The sequence below is a fragment of the Podarcis cretensis genome, assembly GCF_951804945.1.
Source record: "Podarcis cretensis genome assembly, chromosome: 3".
NCBI classification, from domain to species: Eukaryota; Metazoa; Chordata; class Lepidosauria; order Squamata; family Lacertidae; genus Podarcis; species Podarcis cretensis.
The window spans coordinates 71,379,514-71,398,185 of record NC_137172.1 but is presented as its reverse complement, the minus strand read 5'-3'; the positions used below and the strand labels follow the sequence as shown (position 1 = coordinate 71,398,185).

Genomic DNA, 18,672 nt, shown 5'->3' with positions numbered 1-18,672 from the left:
ATTTAGGAACTTTCACCACTGTAACAAGCCAAGTTTTACTAGTTACGTTTTCTGAGTGATATGTGGGAAAGCAAATGAATCTCATTTTTGGAGAGTTTATAAGTAAACCATTTTTAACTGATCAGACGTGGTCTTACTTTACACTGGGGGAGAAGAGACTATTTTGGAAGTACTTGTGTAATGTACTTCTCAGTGGTGACTGTTGCCCATCGGGACTGCTAAGGTGGAAAGCAGGGAACCCAAAAGTATTCAGAGCCAGAGCCAATGATAAGCATAACCAAATAATTCTAGTTTTGGACCCGTCCTCTACCTCCCGGCTCAGTTGTACAAGGGCAATGCAGAGACTAAGGATGCTGCAGCTGTGAAGCAATGCCACTCTCTGGCTGGCTGTAAGGAAGAAAGGAGAAGTGAGGGCAGGCTGAGGCTGGTAGGGCATGGACCAGCCTCTCCTGGTACTTCCATTAAATTCACAAAACAGTCTGGCTCAGTCCCTGTCTCCCAACATAACATTGTTATGAAGATAACATAAAAAGAAGAATTGTGTATCCTGCCCCTAACCCTTTTTGGCTTGCTTGGAAATTAATAATTACCACTTATGGTTCTAATAAAATAAAATAACAGCTCAGACCATTTAAATGCAGCAAGATTTGCAGGAGGATTTCTTCTTCTGTTTTTGCTTCAGTGAGTGAGTTGTTGGCGATTCAATTGTGATGAAGAAGAAACCCCAAAAGAAGTGGTCTATAAACATGTTTTCTAGTAAAGTCTCCAAATTCTCTTTCTCTATCTCGCACCAAAAGTGAAACCGTTTGTGACTGCAAATAGTTTCAAACTGCAGATTTCCTCTTTCAAGTTAGAGCCTTGCTTCCTGTGTAGGAAGAAAGTGTATCAGAGGACAGACGTAGAGCACCAAAGTAGTCCCAGGGAGCAGGATGGACAAGTTTCGTGCGGTGTTTGATTTTTGCCTTAATCACCAGAAGGCACTGGGCTATGGGGCTGTCTCTTTGTTGACGGTTGGCAGCGAGCGCATCTTTTCTGCTGTGGTGTTCAAATGCCCTTGCAACTCCTGGAATATGCTCTATGGCCTGGTCTTCCTCTTGGTGCCAGCCCTTATTCTGTTTCTGCTTGGCTTCTTGCTCAGTAGCCAGTCTTGGAAGATGCTCACCGGAAGCTGCGCCCCCAACAGGCTGTGCAGGTGCCCTCACGGGGCCCGATTCCGGCACTACTTGAAAGTGCTGGGGCTGGTGATTGTCAGAGCATCTGTTGCTCCCTTGACATGGATTGCTGTGGCCTTACTGGGAAGCCGCTTCTACGAGTGTGCCGCTTCTGGGAGCTCTTCAGTGCAGGCGTACATGTGCAAAGGCAAAGGGGATGAGTGTGTTGAGAAAATGCCTCAGGTTCCTTGTCAGAGTGGCACTGCTACCTCGGAGATGCAGGATATACTCATGAGCCTTCAAGCACAGTCTCAGGTTGGTATAACCTCTTCCAGATGGTACTACTAAGTTGAGACTTGTAAATTGCATGGGTGGGGGGCATCACAACTTGGAACTAGGGGCACTGAAAGGCTGCCTGCTCATGTATAAACTGGGATTATCTGGGGGAAATTTACTCATGACACTGTACCCTACAGCGTATCAAGTGGTAGTGACCCGAAAATGTGCATTTTCTGGAATGCCCTTCCTTCTGCTGTTTATGTTTCCCTTCTTTTTCTGTTTATGCTTTCTCCTTAGTAACTAACTCTAAACTCCTCTTTTTACAACATAGCTAATATTCAGACGCTACTTGAAAGTGTTAGAAGCATCATGTGATCATGTATGTAGTTCAGCTTAGCAGACTTCAACAGGGCCTTATAAGTGACATTATGTGGATGGCAGTATAAAATCCCAGCCTTTAAACAAAGGCACTTGGAAGGATAAGGTTTGGGCTGATGAGCCATCTGTTCATACATGATTCTAGATTCAGGTCTGATGCAGTCGAAATAAATAAAAAAATTGTCCAGTACCACCTTAGAGACCAAATAAGTTTGTTCTGGGTATAAGCTTTCGTGTGCATGCACACTTCTTCAGATACACACCTGTTCATACATGAGAGAGGCCACAGTGTAGCTTTACACTGTGGGAAATGTTTGTTATCACAAGGAGACAGAGCTATGTTATCAGGCCTAAAAGGCCTTGACCTAGCATTGTTTTATAACTATAACCTGTGCTTGTATCACATACCTTCCAAGAGCCCCAGAAAAAATGGGACACTGACTTTTCTCAAGAGATCTCAGCGGCCAGTTTGGGTGCTACGACCTTGCATACTCTTGCCCTGAAAAAAAGCAGTTTTTTGATGCTGCGATTATGTGTAGCACCCAAAAACACACATTTTAGGGTGTTGTGCGAGATCTTACACCCCCAAAAAGTACTTTTCAGGGCAAGAGTGAGGCATGGGTCATGTGACTGGGAGATGTGCATCCAGGTTTGTATCGGAAAACTTTGGAAGGTGTGGGATCAGATAGCAAGAATCTATATAGACAGCAGTTATATGAACCTGCACATTTAGCATTTATTTTGCAGGAATTAATGAAATGTATACAACTGGTAAAAAAGATGCAATTGAAGCAGGGGTCATTTGCCTAACAGAGATAAACTACAGTAACCACTTGGCTATCTTTGAAGAATTCCTCTGGCATGGTAAAACATAAATAATTTTAGGGCCATGAGAATATGCCCAAATGAAACATGATAAGCTTGTGTCAGAAAAATAGAGTGCTATATAAAATCCCAGTAAGGATCTTGTTGTCAGCATGGGGTCTGCACCATTTGCCTGTAAGGAGTTTGAAACCACTGCTGCCTGGAAGAGAGGGGATTCTGGCAGACTACAAAGGGGTCGTAAGAATATATCTGCTCTATTCGCTTTGCTCTTTACTCATATCATCCTATGTATAAAAATGTTAAAGAGCAACCCAAGTGTCTTTTATTGCCTATCTGAATAATAAAAAAAAGCTTGGGGGTTTGGCCAAACACAAAGCTCTGTAGTAGAGCATGTCCAGAAGGTCCCAGCTCCAATCACTGATATTTCCAAGGTAAAGCAGCCAGAGATTAGAAAGAGCTCAGCTTGGATCCTGGATTGCTACTGCTGATTAAAACAATAGACAGTAATGGGCTAGGTGGACAAATTGTCTGAGCTAGTAGGTTCCTGGTATTTTGGGGGAGAAATAGTTATTACAGACATGACACAACCCCAAGTTAATACTAGGCAAGAGTTCTATGGGGCTCACTGATGCAAACCTTGTTCTTATCTCTCTTGTGCTTCTTTGCCAAGGTGCTGGGGTGGAGTTTGATCGCCAGTGTCTTCATATTGGCCCTAGTTTCTACATGCATCTCCCGTTGCTGTTCTCCAGTCAGTATTCTCCAGCTTGCCTTCTGGAAAGTGTACCTGGAGCAAGAGCAGCAGCTTTTTGAGCAAAAGGCCAAGGATCACGCAGCGAAGCTGGCAGAGAGGAACGTCAAGTGCTTCTTTGATTCCACAGAACTGGACGAGTTTCCAACTCCAAGTGCCAAAGAGTGGCACGGCATTTCTTCCTTGTTCACCTTTAACCCTAAAAAAGATTACTACAGCATGATGCACAAATATAACAGCAGCAAAACCAACACTGGCAGTCTTAGGTCTGTGGAGGAGGATACAGTTCCTTGTTGCCTGGGGTTTGTGGATGGCGCTGGTGGTATTGACACACAAGGGTTATAGTGAAAAATAATTGCTTAGCCCATCAGGCTCTGTTACAAGAAGATGTCTAACTGAACATGGTTGTTATTTCCTTTTTTCCCCCTCTTTCTCTTGTTTTTTGGTGTTGGGTTATGCTTTATATGTATGGTGTGTATACAGCCTGACCATAATTAACCTCTGACTCCTACTAAGACATACAGTGGTACCTCTGGTTACATACTTAATTCGTTCCGGAGGTCCGTTCTTAACCTGAAACTGTTCTTAACCTGAAGCACCACTTTAGCTAATGGGGCCTCCTGCTGCCGCCGCGCCGCCAGAGCACGATTTCTGTTCTCATCCTGAAGTCAAGTTCTTAACCCGAGGTAATATTTCTGGGTTAGCGGAGTCTGTAACCTGAAGCGTATGTAACCTGAGGTAACACTGTACCTGCTTATCTAGGCTTTGGCTGGCCACTAATTCCCAACCTGGAATAATATATTGCAGACTACCATGGGTGGAAGACAGATAGACAGATAGATGATAGATAGATATAGAGATATGAGGTTTATTTTACTGAATCTGCTTGTATCTTGTCAATCCCTCTTATATTACTCAGATGAAATGTGGCACAAAGTATTTTAAAAATAAAAGATTCAGGAGTCCCTCCCCCATGATGCTTTGGATTACTGGATTTGGAAGGAACCAAATGCCCAAACTGCACATGAGAGGGAGCGCATAGGTGGAAGTCTTATGCCATGTTTCTGATCTTCCAAACAATTCAGGCCAATGGACACATTTGAAATACTGAGAAAGCATCGTGGCACCAGTCACAAAATGTCTGTCATAGGGACGTGACATAACACAAAATGGTTTACCACATTCAAAAGAGCAGGAAAAGAGACATGACCACAAAATGATATTAGCATGCCACTCGCCAGCTGGAAAAAGACACCTACATTTGCCACACTTATTCACACAGAAAAGCTCTTTGCAGCTCTAATCTGTTCAGGGGTGATGGGAAGATGGGTTCCAATTTTGGCATCCAACAAAATTTTATTTTTATGGTATTTATAAACATATTTCTTTCCTGCAATATAAAGCATCAGGGCAGTTTACAGTTTTAACACATAAAACAAATGGGCATGTTTAAGGCACATTCAATGTAAGAGACGCTGAGCCAGGAATTAAGCAGGAAGAGATACGTTTCTCTTGCATTGTGGATTTTATGAGGGGATATTTACTGGTATTTCTGGGCATCATGTTCACTGGCACATGTGGGCACCATGTTGGAGACCCCTGGTTCAGAGAATGAGGAAAATGGCATCTGAATTGAGTTAGTGTGTGTGGACTGATACTGGGCTACTTGCCCAAATGAAACTTTCACCTTGCCTGTCAAGGAGTACAAAAAAGGACATGGGGGGGGGGGCAACTGGATCTCTTATGTTCCCAAGGGGCCCCCAAAAGGAAGCATGTGTTTGGGTATTTCCACTGGAATCATGGGGGGAAACTGTTTGGTCTGGGATCCTTCTGCAGCCACAAAAAGAGTAGTACACTTACCCTGCTTCTAATAAATTAACCAGTGCAACACAAAATGTTTCTGCCTGGAAAATCCTTGTCTTACCCCATTATTTGCTTTCTTGTTTGTGCAGTCCAAATCATGTCTCAGGCACCCCTTAGCCCATTTCTTCCCAAATACTATAAGCATTTCCTTCCTTCCTCACTCATAAGGTTCTTTAAGTTATCTGTTTCCTCCTAGAAAAAGCTGAAGTCCGAAGTCAGTTGCTTCTTCAGTGGGAGAAGGAAAATGCTTGTTGTTGGTAGTTGGGTACTGGGCAAGTCTGCACGGTTGCTTTCTTGCTTGATGATTTCCAAGTGACCCTGAACAGCATGCTCATGCCTCCCCCAAATCTTAAAACCAGTGGCATTTGGGTTTCATCTGTTCAGGCATGATCGGTTGTTGACATCCTGAGAAAAGCAGTGACCTATAATAATACTCTCTGGCATGGAAAAGGAAAAGGAAACCTCCCCAAAGGGGAACATTCAGCAACACTGGGAATCCCCTCCCTTTCAGCAGTTTTTCAGTGGCTGCTATGAAAAGAGTTCACCATTTCAGGAAGCATCGCCTGAACTCTAAATTGGCTTCTTCCATTTCCCTTAAATAACACCATCTGGTTCATTCTGTGATATGAAAGGGGGGAGGGGGCTAGGGTTGATCACATGACTATTGCCAGGGAGCACCGCTTCTCATTCTCAATTGCCTTCATTCATTCTCAGTGACATTGTCATGTTGCTGCATCTGATTAGTTATGTATTGGCCTATCGTTCCACTCAATATGTGATCCTGAATTTGCTGGGATAAGCCATATGAATATTGCCAGTTAGAAAACAGCTGAGAAATTATAAGAAAGGCAACATCAAAGGCACAGAAGCAGCAGTAGTGAATATATATATATATATGTATATGTATATTTCTGCTCTGTCAAAAACACTATTGTTGATGAGAAACAGATGACTAAAATACTAAAATAGTAGCACCAGGGAACCAGAAATTCCTAGAATAAGAAGAGATGGACCAATAATAATAATAATAATTTATTATTATTCATTCCCGCTGATCTGGCTAGGCTTCCCCAGACACTCTGGGGAAATAGTCAACTCCTTCAGAAGAATAAAAAGAAATCTTGCCCACACTTCTAACAAGTACTCCATTGATGAGTCTCTTTAAGCCTGAAATAGCTAGGCTGCTAAGCCTTCTGAAGCAGGGAGTTCCACAGTGAGTGTGCCACCGCTAAGTCAGTTCCTGTGCCTCATAGCCACCCATCTAACTTTACCTGGCTGAAGAATGTAGAGCAGGATGACCTAAGCATGCAGGAGAGGCAGCCATTCCCTCAAGACACCCTGGACTCATCTGCAGTTGAGCCAGGAGGGAGAACCATGCACCATTCATGTCCATGTTGGGTTGTGGGTTGGTGCAGAGTTCATGCCCCACATAGCAAACATTTGGGAGTGCTGGGCCTGATCCAGAGGTGGCACCATCCACACCACGGTTCTGTATCAAATGCCTTTTCTGGATTATGAATAATATCTTTCTAGGCAGGTACAGAGGGTCAAAAATATTAACTGTCCACACATAGTCAAAACAAAAAAAATTCCTTCCAGTAGCACCTTAAAGACCAACTAAGTTAGTTCTTGGTATGAGCTTTCGTGTGCATGCACACTTCTTCACAAAAGCTCATACCAAGAACTAACTTAGTTGGTCTTTAAGGTGCTACTGGAAGGAATTTTTTTTGTTTTGACTATGGCAGACCAACACGGCTACCTATCTGTAACTGTCCACACATAGTGACTTCAGATATGGCTTCACTTATTTCTTTTGTGTTTCCTGGTTTCAATCTTCTTTAAGAATGCAATTCCAATTTCTGTCACATCATCCCCCTTCAGAGTGTCTTGGATGAAAGTAACTTCAGCAGCCAGATGTATCTGAAAATAAGTAAGTTTGGCTAAGTAAGTGAAAGAAAACTTATTGTTGTTCCACATTGCAGGGTTTTAATTTTTTTTTTAAGGGGGTGCACTATAATGGGTGGGTGGGGCTTATAGAATAAAAACAAACAAGTTTAAAACAACAACAGCCGATTAAAAGGGTAATAAAATGTAATGCAGAATGAAATGCTGACAAACCTTGACAAAGGTCAAAAACAAAGAGCGGAGAATAAAATACAACAGCTCAAACTTATTTTAAAGCTACAGCAAGATTGAAAAGGGAAATGAAAAGGTGTTTTCTTTGTGCAAAATACACCTTGAAACACGGGGGCCAGGGGCTGCCAATATGGTGCCTGCAAATGCAGTGATTCACTTGTGGTCTTTGCCTGGTGCCCATGAAGCCTCTGAGCCCCTCACATACTTCCTGCTTAGCCATGAGGTGCTGAAGAGCAGATACAGCCCAAAGTGAAATTCTGCAGAGTGACAGTCTTTCCCCTTTCAGCTCTATGTGCTTTCCAAGGCTCAGGTCAATTCTACTGAAAAGTGACCCCCAAATGTAGATGTGCCCATTCTTTGAGATTGTGACCTTCCCCTTTTCTGTACAGAAGGGCACAGCTAGCCTGCTTTTTTATTTCTTTTTTTAAAAGAAGAATGCATTAACTGACACAGCTGCACACAAGTCCATTAGCACTTATCTAAATAAGCAGACTTTTTTTTTTTTAAGCAGCACAATGTAGCTTCCACAAAACAACTGGTTTGGAAAACACAGCGAACACAGTTCTGTTTTCTCCAGCTTTCGCTTTCAGATTTGTGCAGATCCTGGCAGCTGCGGCTTTCCCTTGGGGCGAGTTTCATTTCCTAATGCCCTACCCAAGGGCAAGACAATTACTGCAATGTAGCTCTGCCCTTCTTACAAGGGTCAGCCAGGGCTTGCATTGCTGCCACGTGACAGGTTCAGATGCCACCCCTTATGATAGAATGTAGGTGGGTGTTTGTTTGGGTGGGTGTATATTTTAAATGTAACTCACCTGGAGACCTTTTGGGTGGCAAGTAACTAACAATTACTTGCCCCGCTGCTTTCCCCTAGGGAAAGCTGCTCTTTAGTGCTGCTTTAGAGCAAAGGGCAATTTGTGTTTTCTCCAGATTGACGTTTGCTCCAATTTAGCACTAAAGAATGGGTTTTCGTGAAAAAGGAACTGGGCAAGGGGAAAACCACTCAGACCCATGCTTTCTGGGCATGGGATAAGCAGACGTGTGGATGAGCCCTATTAGTTTTAATAATTACAACAGCAGCAGAGGAGGCCAAAGCAGCTGTCGGCTGCTTACCATTTCTAGAGCACCTCTTATGGCCCCACACAAGAGACTGCAATAGCAAAGTGAAGATCTCCCCGCCGGCAGCTCTTCCAAAAAGTCCACCAAGGGGTTCTTGTCCAGAATGAGGGAGAACCGTGTGGAATTACTGCAAGTTACAGTTGGCACAACACCCAGATACATCTTAAAAGCAACCTGGAAATGGAGAGGAGAACATGCATCCCATCAACACTGTCTCCAAGTTTTCAGATGGAAATGGTTACCAAAGGAAAGTTTGTTAGCTTAAGACAGGGATGGGGAACCTGTGGCCTTCCACATGCTGCTTGACTACAATTCCCATCATCCCTGACTATTAGCCAGAAATGATAGGTTTCATTTCCTGGCTTAAGACAAGCCCAGATGAACATTTGTTTGTAGTCAGCAAGAAATCAGGTTTGAAATCTACTTAAATGTAGAAGAGTTTGCACAAATTTCAAATGCAAAAATTGATCTCCTGCATTTGATGGATATATGATCACTACAATTGATTTCGCTTTTTGCAGTCACTTGATTACATGGCCCCTTTCCTTTTCCTCCAAACCTACATCAGTTTTATATCTGTTAACAGGTATGTAAAAATGGTTTATTTGTTTTTTGCTTACAGTGTGCTCAGTTTCACACTGGGCATCTTATGACTTTATACGGGCTTATCACCTCATTTCCATAACTGTAATAAGATGAGAAAGATTGTGCCCATTGTAGGCCTGGATTGCATTCCAATCTGCAGTAGGGGTACTAAATGAATATAGGGTGCCACTGTCATTCTTTAAGAACGAGGGAGGTATTCATGGTGAGTTTCAGCACCTCTTTTTCTAGAAAAATAGCACTACCTACCAGTAAGGAGGTTTAAGCTGGATGCTCAAGTTTGGACTGCATGGCTGAACCAAGTTATCATTGTGTTTCTATACAAATAATTTAGGAACAGACACCATTTTGGAACCAAGGTTATACTGCCTGTCTTTTCTTGCTGCTGTATGGATAATCACACAAATCTGACCTTTGAAGAGTTTGTAAGCAAACCATTTTTAACTTACCAAATGTGTAGTCTCTTTCTATGCTAAGGGAAGTGGAGAATTTTGGAAGCAACTTAGAAGGGGATATTTTAAAGGTCTAACAGCCTATATTTCCATGCTTTACTTTGGCTGTATGTTTTAAATCTTTGCTGGGCCTCTCTCACCAAATAGAACTTGCCCCAAACCTGAATCTAGCCATCCAGGGAATTCTTTTTTTATTATTAAACCGTATCTATTTATCTTTTTAACTAAACCAAACCAACACACTGGTGATTGGGTACCTTTCAGTTTGATTGCAAAATGGGACTACTAGAAATAAAGCAGCTGAGCCTGGCACCCCCTCCCCCTCTTCAAGAAAAACCAGAAACAGGCTTTAGACCTTTAACTAAAACTATAAATATGGATAGCATGTTACTATGGGAGTAGAGTACTTGTGAAATTTCCACCACTGAATAAAAAAACCCAAGAAACAGTTTACTTATACTTTATTAAAATAAGTAAATGAAAGCATTAAAGCACCGCAGGAACAAGTTGGCTTTGTGCACTTTTCTATCCATATCTATGTAACGTTATTTGCTTTTTATTAGTTCCCTTGCTTGCCCCTTTGAAGCAACAAATTGATTCTAATTGTGCCACTACTGCAATGCCATTTTCAGAAATTTAAGCAAAGAGCCCATCATTAGACCTTTGCTGCTCCTTTCTCTGCTGCGCTATCTTCTTCAAAATACCACCCAGTTTCATTCAAGGTTTCCATCTAACTCTGTGTTGTAATTTTACAAGGGAAACATGAGCTATTTTCTTTCCTCAAAACCCATGACAGCTAATGGGATTTTATTAGGATGCAGTATTATAGTAAAAAAAAAAACCAGCATGTTACCTCCATTTGCATAAGGCACTAATACTGCAAACCAAACCCTCTTTTGCACCGGGTTACGTGTGTGTGTGTGGTGGATAGATTGGGTGGATGTGTGCTTCTGTCCTGCCCAGCCAGCCAATGCCTGGTAACTGGATCCCTCCCCCCAAAATGGAGATCATTCTTGTGATCATCCTTGCTAAGAAAGGGACACTTGGACGTAGCCTTGCCTCATCAAGGCAGCACCTGCGCATACCTGTGCAATTATGTCTGTCGTTTCAGAATAACTCCGGCACTTCTTCACAGAGGAGCGAGCCAAGAAGTCTTCAACTAACCTGATGCCAATGTTATACCCCCTGAAGAAAGAGAGAACAAAATGTCAGTCGCGCACATTTGATACTTCTTTGAACTTACAGAGGCATTTTCGGTCAATTTCCTGATCTCTAGCCAACCAACTCTCTGAATCACTCAGATGCTCCCAACCCAAAGGTATAGCTCTGCTGACAAGGTTCCTCCCATGTGTCTCTAAGCAGAAAAACCATGTGACTGATTGGTGCTGGAAAGGCGACCCTAGTAAGAAAGCTCTTGTTACTTCTGTTGTTATGAGGCCTGTGCAATACAGCCACTACAGAAGAGATGAGTGGAGTTAGAACTGATTCAAGAACAGCATTAGCCACCATAATCATACACTGGTTCTGAGCACGGTTGGAGCTGTTTCCCTGAAGGCCAGAGAAACAACAGGGAGTGTTTTCTACTTTGAATCCATTTTTGTTTGTTAGTTTAACACAGGCTTCCTCAAACTCGGCCCTCCAGATGTTTTTGGCCTACAACTCCCATGATCCCTAGCTAGCAGGATCAGTGGTCAGGAATGATGGGAACTGTACTCTCAAAACATCTGGAGGGCTGAGTTTGAGGAAGCCTGGTTTAACATTTGTTTTGTGACCTTGATAGAGAGGAAGAGAGCAAGCAAGAAAGCAAGCAAGCAACAATGAATATTTTTCTATAATAAATATCTGTTTTTACTTAATCATTTTGTACTTTTTTTAAAAAAATAGGAAATTGGGAAGAAAAATAGTGGATGGCTTGTGTATATGTTGCAGTAAACTTGGTATTAACCATTTTCCTGCATTCACTCAGAAAAAGCTGCAGCAGCTGCTGGGTGGAACAAAGTCGATCTAGTCCATAGAAGTACAGAGAATAATTGGTGGGTTGCTTTTTTAGAGAGGAGACAATGGCACTCTGCACATGTGTAAAGGCACACTTCCTTGCATACGTGCTGTCTAAGTCTTACTGTGGCGAAAACAGAAAGGTTAAAAAACGCAGCTCTACCAAATAAAACTGTTACCAGCTGGTGCTGCCAAGGAATTCCCAAGTATAAGGGACTTGAATGAATCAGCATATTGCTTTTGCCAGCTTGAAAGGCTTTAAAATTTAAAATGGAAGAGATAGCATTTAATGGAACTTTTTAACAGATCCATTTGAAGTTTAAATGAATTCGGAAAAAAGTTCCATTAAACTCTCTCTCTCTTAATCTTAGTTACAATTCACAATCAGCTTTACCGGAAAACCAACTGCAGTTAATGGGAAAGCATTTAAGTAATATAGGTTGAGAGCATATGACACAAAGCCAAAACAGACTATAATAGCCAAGTAAATTGATATAACACAAACATTTCTTGTAGGCGGAAGTTCAAAGTCATGCAATATTTGTTTATTTCCAGGGATGCTAAATGCACATTTCAGCATTGCAGTATAGCCTTCTCCCACTGCCACAATGAGACTGATGAAGGCTGATGTGCTCAGTGGTCACTGAATGCTGACTGACTTCTGGGGGGCTGGGGAAGGACCCCAAAACTGGGTGGGAACTGGGAGATGGATGAAATGAAATATTCTCAAAGAAGACATGTCTGGATCAGCAAAGTCCCACTTGTAGCTGTAGAACCTGCTGTTAGGTTACCAGACATCCCCGTTTCCCGGGGACAGTCCCTGGATTTACAAATCAATCCCCTGACAAAATCCTATCATTCCTATTGAAGTTGAAAAGTGTCCCCGGATTCATTGAAAAAAATCTGGTAACCTTAACCTGCTGTCAAAAAGGCCATCAAGGGGATCATCATCCCCATCAGTTGAAAGCTCCCTGAGAAAATACTGGCTTCATTTTGAGAGCCAACCTTCCCATGGAATTTTAGAGGACAATGCCAGTCAATGGCATCTATCCCATACATTACAGTGCCATTTCCCATCACTTATCTTGCCAGACCTCGAGGGGCTAGAAAAGCGATTTGATAATTGTCCTAGAAAGGGATGGAATAACAAACCAAATCTTGTGTGGATAAACAGCCCCTCCAGAAGTTCCACCAATCTCCTGGATTTAATTCCCCCCCCCCCGACAGATCCCGATTTGAGGAAAGCAATGTTAAATGGATATCATTGCCTGCTAAGCTGATATGCAACCGTGTTTGAACCTGTCCTGGCTACTTACATGCTGTCCAGATATTTGTTCACATCTTCATCCTTTTCGTAATCCTTACACAGCTGAGCCACCAAAGCGCCGTAAGTGAGTACAAAAAGCTCTCTGCTCTGCCAATTAAGGGAGATACAAAGCAATGGTCATGGCTTATTAAACATACTGAATTAGGAGGAAACAAATTATCCTACCCCACCCCTAAGCTTTTCTGTAAATATCCTGTCTAACGAAAAGGCAATGAACTCAGCATGTGCTGCATAATTACATAATTGCCTGCACTGTCCAAAAACTAGTAACACAGTGCCATATTGACCATGCCCAGGGTCAGCCCATCCACAAGGCAGGGTGAGGCAACTGCCTCAGGCGGCTGGATCCACTGGGGCAGTAGATCCCAATGTCTATCCTTCTTCCCCCTTTGTTCCTGATGTAGATCTTCTCTGACCCCTTCTTCTGACCTCAAGTGCCAAAATGCCTTGGGCTGGCCCTGACCATACCCAATATGAACTCTCAAAAAATCCCAGTTTCCCAGGAAGATATATTATAGGGTAGATGCAGAAGTCTTTCAGCATACCATATGATGTGCTGATGCAGAGGATGAAACGGTGGGTAAATGCCAGTCCTAGAACACAAAGAGAAGCATATAAAAGAGAGGGGGGAGGAGAACAATAAAGTCACACATTCCTGTAAATTGCTTTGTTTGAAAGATAGAAAGCGAGGAGGGGGAAATGTGATGGAATGAAATGCAAAAGCTGTTTAGAACTAGAAAGGAAATAATTCACACTGAATCAGGTGAGTAATAACAAGCGCACAAATGGTTTCTTTTGCAATGTCTCCAGAAGCACACCTTTCCACTCTCCCAGTGAACAAGCAACTGCATTTCAAAACTCCACCATGTTCTGAAATTTCTATGAAACCAGAAGAGAGCAGGAATCGCTGTGTGCTCACAAAGTCTCTAGAGGGCACATCACAGCCTTAAAGTACACTTCAGGACCACAAAAACTCACAAAGCACAGCTCTGGAAATTTCTGCCAGTGACTTGAATGTTTGTTCCAAAGCAAGTTCAGTGGGGCCTCCATCCAAGTCTGTGTGCCTAAGATGGTAGCCTTAGTGAAAACTAGCCAAGCACTCACAAAGGGCGCCTACACTTGTGCCCTTGAAATGCAAGGGAGTTGCACAGCTTGAATACTCAGTGGACCCTCCTATCCTTTACTATGTTGCAAGACCTCACGGAGAAGCTCTTTGTGCAGATAGCATTGTGGGGGCATCTCAAGCTCCAACAAAAAGCAAATCGGGGTGCCTGTAAGCCCATTTCAGCCAAGGCAGTTCTTTACCTGCCCCACTCCTCACTGGTGAGTCAAACTAGGAGGACTGGTGGGTCAGAATATGCTTGCAGGCTGGCGATTCCTCATCCCTGCCTATAGCCACAGCATTCAGCCTTTCTACCTTGAAGGACCCCTTTCGACCTTGACGTGTCTGTCAAGAGAGCCCCACCATCGTGTAGAGGAGGCTAAGCCATCTCATATCCTTTATTTTCATGAGACTCTTGGGAGGCCCACTGGGCTTCTCATAGACTCTGCAGGAACTGAGGACAAATCCCAACACAGTGCCTTGCAAGTGATGTGCAAAGAACTGAGTCCTGATTTTCATTGCAATCGCAGTAGAATGGCCTCCCCAGGGTTGCAGTGCTAATAAAATAAAATAGCCCCTTGCCTTGTCACATACCTGCAATTAAGTAAAGGAAAAGGTAAAGAAAATATGGCATATTACAAGTGACACAGTTAAGTGTCACCTGTAAGATAAAGGTAAAGGGACCCCTGACCATTAGGTCCAGTCGTGACCGACTCTGGGGTTGCGGCGCTCATCTCGCTTTATTGGCCGAGGGAGCCGGCGTACAGCTTCCGGGTCATGTGGCGAACCAGAGCAGCACACGGAAATGCCGTTTACCTTCCCGCCAGAGCAGTACCTATTTATCTACTTGTACTTTGACATGCTTTCGAACTGCTAGGTTGGCAGGAGCAGGGACCGAACAACGGGAGCTCACCCCGTTGCGGGGATTCAAACCCCCAACCTTCTGATTGGCAAGTCTTAGGCTCTGTGGTTTAACCCACAGCGCCACCCGCGTCCCAAGTGTCACCTGTAGTCACACCCAAATGCTCCTGGCAGGCTCCTGGCAAACACAAATAGCCACTGAAACTATCACTGTACAGCACAATCCTATGCACATCTACTCACAAGCAAGTCACATTGAGTCTTGGTCCTGTATACCTGAAGGAGCATCTCCACCCCCATCGTTCAGTTAAAAAAAGAAAGAAGTTCATGAGGTCCAGTGCTGAGGGCCTTCTGGCAGTTCCCTCCCTGCAAGACGTGAGGTTACAGGAAACAAGGCATAGGGCCTTTTCGATAGTGGCGCCCGCCCTGTGGAATGCCCTCCCATCAGATGTCAATGAAATAAACATCTATTTGACTTTTAGAAGCCATCCAAAGCCAGCCCTGTACAGAGAAGTTTTTAATAATAAATTATTATAGGATGATGATGATGATGATTATTATTATTCCAAGTTAAGCGGCCTAGACAGAGCCCATGGATATTCTGAAATTTACACAGAGGTGACTCAAACAAGCACAGGGGGAAATTATGTCTGGCAAACTTCTATATAATGCCTTACACTCCTAGACTCCACGATGCAACTGCATATGAACTTCTTTCTTTTTTTAAGGAATAAATGCAGCTTGGAATTGTATACAAGTCAAATGTTTGGAATCAATTCTTTCGATTCCTTGGTGTCAAGTAAGACTTGCTCAACTGTATGTTAATTGCATATTAGCCTCTGGGGGACTATAACCCAGTAAGAGTATTCAGTGTTTGGGGAAAGAAATTGATTCAAGTGATCAGAAATTCATTTCTGAAACAATAAAACTGGTGGCGCTGCTATTAACTGTTGTGCCATCTAGTGGCCAAAAAGGGAAATCTTTAATAGATGATCAGAATTAGGAGAGCGAGAAAGGAAGGGTGCTTGTATGTGGTGGTGGTGAATGGACAAAAATTGCAGTATCATTTGAAGAAAAAATACTCCTGACTGATTCATATATAGACACAGAACAGGTTTGAAGTCTAGTCTTTTTGATGTCACTTTGAGAAGCATAGAATATCTTACAAAACCAACTCATTTCCTTTAAGAAATCAATTTATCTTAAAGGTAAAGGTAAAGGGACCCCTGACCGTTAGTTCAGTGAATTATAAACTTTTAAGGAGCTTACAAACAGGTGCCAGCATGGGGAAAAAAGTAGAAAGGCAGAATGTTTAACTTGATTTTCTACTTCTGTCTGGCTGCAACACTCTAATGACACACACACACACACACAGAGAGAGAGAGAGAGAGAGAGAGAGAGAGAGAGAGAGAACGGATTGTGTCTGTAAGGTTTGAGTTCAAATTCCTACTTAGCCATGAATTAACCAACTGAAGTTGAATCCTTAATTTCCAAATATATTCCCCACGAGCAGGACTGGCCCAATACATTTTAGCGCCTGAGGCAAACCACACAATTGCACCCTGCCCCCACCAGGGAAGAAGAGATGAGTGAAGATCTAAGTTAGGAACAAGGGCGGGGGGGGGGGGGAGAGATAAAGTTCTACATTAGGATCTGCTGCCCCTGTGAGTCCTGTCCCCTGAGGCAGTATCCTCACTTTCCTCATGGGTGGGCCAGCCCTGCTGTAAAATTCTGTACAATTCTGTCCCACCCTCAGGGACTTCACTTTCCTCTCTTGCACCTTTGTAATGGCTAAATAAATTATTGCATGTTGTTGCACCGATTTCCCCCTCCCCTGGCTTTGTAGGTATGTAGGTTGTTCAAGGAGAGGGATTAAGAGTTCTGTGGGATGATATATTACAGGGTTTCTCAACCCAAAAGGCCTGAAAACCACTACTTTAGAGGAACGGTGGGGTGCTTATGTGATACTGCTGATATGTGGAGTGAAAGGTAACATGCCTTCCTCCATTTCCTAAAGATGTGGTGTACCAGCAGCACCAGACAACACCTTATGGAGAAGGTTAGATTTCCCAGAGTTATCTGGGAAGAGGGATTGGCTGTTGAAACTGTTCTGAGAATTGTAGCTCAGTGAATAAGGGGGTCTCCTAAGAACTCTCAGCACCCTTAACAAACTACAATGCTCAGGATTCTTTGGGGGAAGGCTATGGCTGCTTAAAGTGGCAAGATACTGTTTCAAATGCATAGTGCAGAAGGTGCCAAAGGTTTCACGGGTCTTCCAAAAAATGTGATCTTGTTGGAAATCATCACAATAACTACAACAAGCACTGAAAATTGCTCTCGGGCCCCAAATAAGAACATGGGTCAGGCCAAACATCATTCTGTTTCCTATAGCGGCCAATCCGATGCCTATAGGAAGCCCACAAAAAAAGGAAAGAAACATTTCCAGTAGCCACAGATAGACCTACCCTCCACAAATTTATCTAATCCTCTTTTAAAGTCATCCAAATTGGTGCCCATCACCGACAGCCATGAATGGAGCGAAGTAGTTCCTTCTTTTTAAAGCATCTTTGTTTTAGAAGAAATAATAAATATAATCATCTTATGAACAGAAAAACTTAAATAATTCAACCACGAGAATGTTAAACTGTTCAGTCACAGATATACCACCAACACCTTACACAATGATAAAAACTCCATGACTTGACATTAAAAGAGGCTAACACCAATCTTATGACAGTAAATCTCTATACACTGTGCAAATAAGTATTTCCATTTGTCCTGAATATCCCACCATTTACCTTCATTGAATAATCTGGATTCTAGTATCATGAATGAGGGAGAAAAAGCCTTTACTCGCTTTTCCCCTAAAGCAAACTAGCAAGGGTCGAACAGTGTAACCTCTCCTCCCAGGGGAGCTGTTCCAGTTCTTTGATGGTTCTGGCTGCCCTTTTCTGAATCTTTACAACTAAAATGCTCCCTCCTGGGTTCTCATTTCAAAACAAAAGATGAAAATGCAACCTATATCCCTAAACATGTTGAAATTCCTAGCTATATGTCCTAGCTTGCAAAACATGTTCTTATTAAACAGAGCAGCACATTAATTTAAAGAGGAAAGTTTTATATTTGGTAGCATTTACCTGTCCAAATAAGACTTACTATTTTGGGGTTCTCTGGTCTTCTGTTTGCTGGCCGTGACATTTTTCCTGGGCAGTAGTAGAGAGTATGCGATTCCCTGTTTATATCCTTTCTTCTTCAAAAAGCATTTTCTTTTTCCATTACTGGATTCCTTTCTTTATCCTGGCTATTAAAACAACAACAACCCTTTACTACTCTCTGAAAGTAAAAGAACTCTGGGTGCCACATTTCTTCTTCTGCTCCTCCTCTTATGTGATTCAAATCTTCCAAGAGAAATCTGGCAAGAAATCAAGCCTGCTTCAGAGAACAACCTGACTCAGATCAGGAACTGATCCATTAAAGCTGAGAGATTGCAAATCACATGCATAATAGCTGATCTCACTGCATGACAAGCAAGACCAGAACATTCAGAAGTCTAAATATGCCAGAAATATATAAAGCTGGTTATTTGGCATAGCCATAGTCTGTTCATGAATATCCACCTCTCACACATCATCATCACACACCTACACTCACTCATTTCATCTCAAAAGCATTCAAATGGGAATTCACTCATGCGAACATATGCCAGCTGACATCTGTGAAGAACACCAGTGGACACATCCATTCATCACACATACTCCATTCATTCACATCCATGTCCTGGCTTCAGTCCACAAATATCCACTGGCTTCTGTTGTCTGGCTTCCGAAAATGAACTC

At 42.7% G+C, this 18,672-nt stretch overlaps 2 protein-coding genes and 1 long non-coding RNA gene across 6 annotated transcripts; 2 read left to right on the top strand and 1 right to left on the bottom strand.

Annotated features, from left to right (window-relative positions):
- Positions 1-788: 788 nt before the first annotated feature.
- LOC307213387 (calcium homeostasis modulator protein 6-like) lies at positions 789-5,276 on the top strand. The gene is made up of 2 exons (XM_079971249.1): positions 789-1,466; positions 3,304-5,276. The coding sequence occupies exons 1-2, from the start codon at positions 930-932 to the stop codon at positions 3,724-3,726; spliced, it is 960 nt and encodes a 319-aa protein (XP_079827375.1). The 5' UTR covers positions 789-929; the 3' UTR covers positions 3,727-5,276.
- A 987-nt stretch (positions 5,277-6,263) lies between these two features.
- On the bottom strand, positions 6,264-18,422 carry TRAPPC3L (trafficking protein particle complex subunit 3L). Of its 2 annotated transcripts, XM_079971258.1 has the most exons (7): positions 17,993-18,422; positions 13,419-13,466; positions 12,863-12,960; positions 10,637-10,736; positions 8,491-8,670; positions 7,029-7,164; positions 6,264-6,819 (listed from the first exon to the last, which is right to left on the bottom strand). In XM_079971258.1, exons 1-6 carry the CDS (start codon positions 18,032-18,034, stop codon positions 7,045-7,047), a joined length of 588 nt encoding a protein of 195 aa, XP_079827384.1. In that variant the 5' UTR covers positions 18,035-18,422; the 3' UTR covers positions 6,264-6,819; positions 7,029-7,044. The 2 variants fall into 2 exon arrangements, with proteins under 2 accessions (XP_079827384.1, XP_079827385.1); XM_079971259.1 differs by lacking the exon at positions 13,419-13,466 and having other exon boundaries at positions 17,993-18,413.
- LOC307213397 lies at positions 7,039-11,407 on the top strand. 3 transcript variants are annotated; one of them, XR_013837502.1, is made up of 4 exons: positions 7,039-7,174; positions 9,018-9,082; positions 9,434-9,524; positions 10,663-11,407. It is a non-coding gene; the product is annotated as an uncharacterized lncRNA (long non-coding RNA). The 3 variants fall into 3 exon arrangements; XR_013837501.1 differs by lacking the exon at positions 9,434-9,524; XR_013837503.1 differs by lacking the exons at positions 9,018-9,082; positions 9,434-9,524 and having other exon boundaries at positions 7,084-7,174.
- Positions 18,423-18,672: the final 250 nt, after the last annotated feature.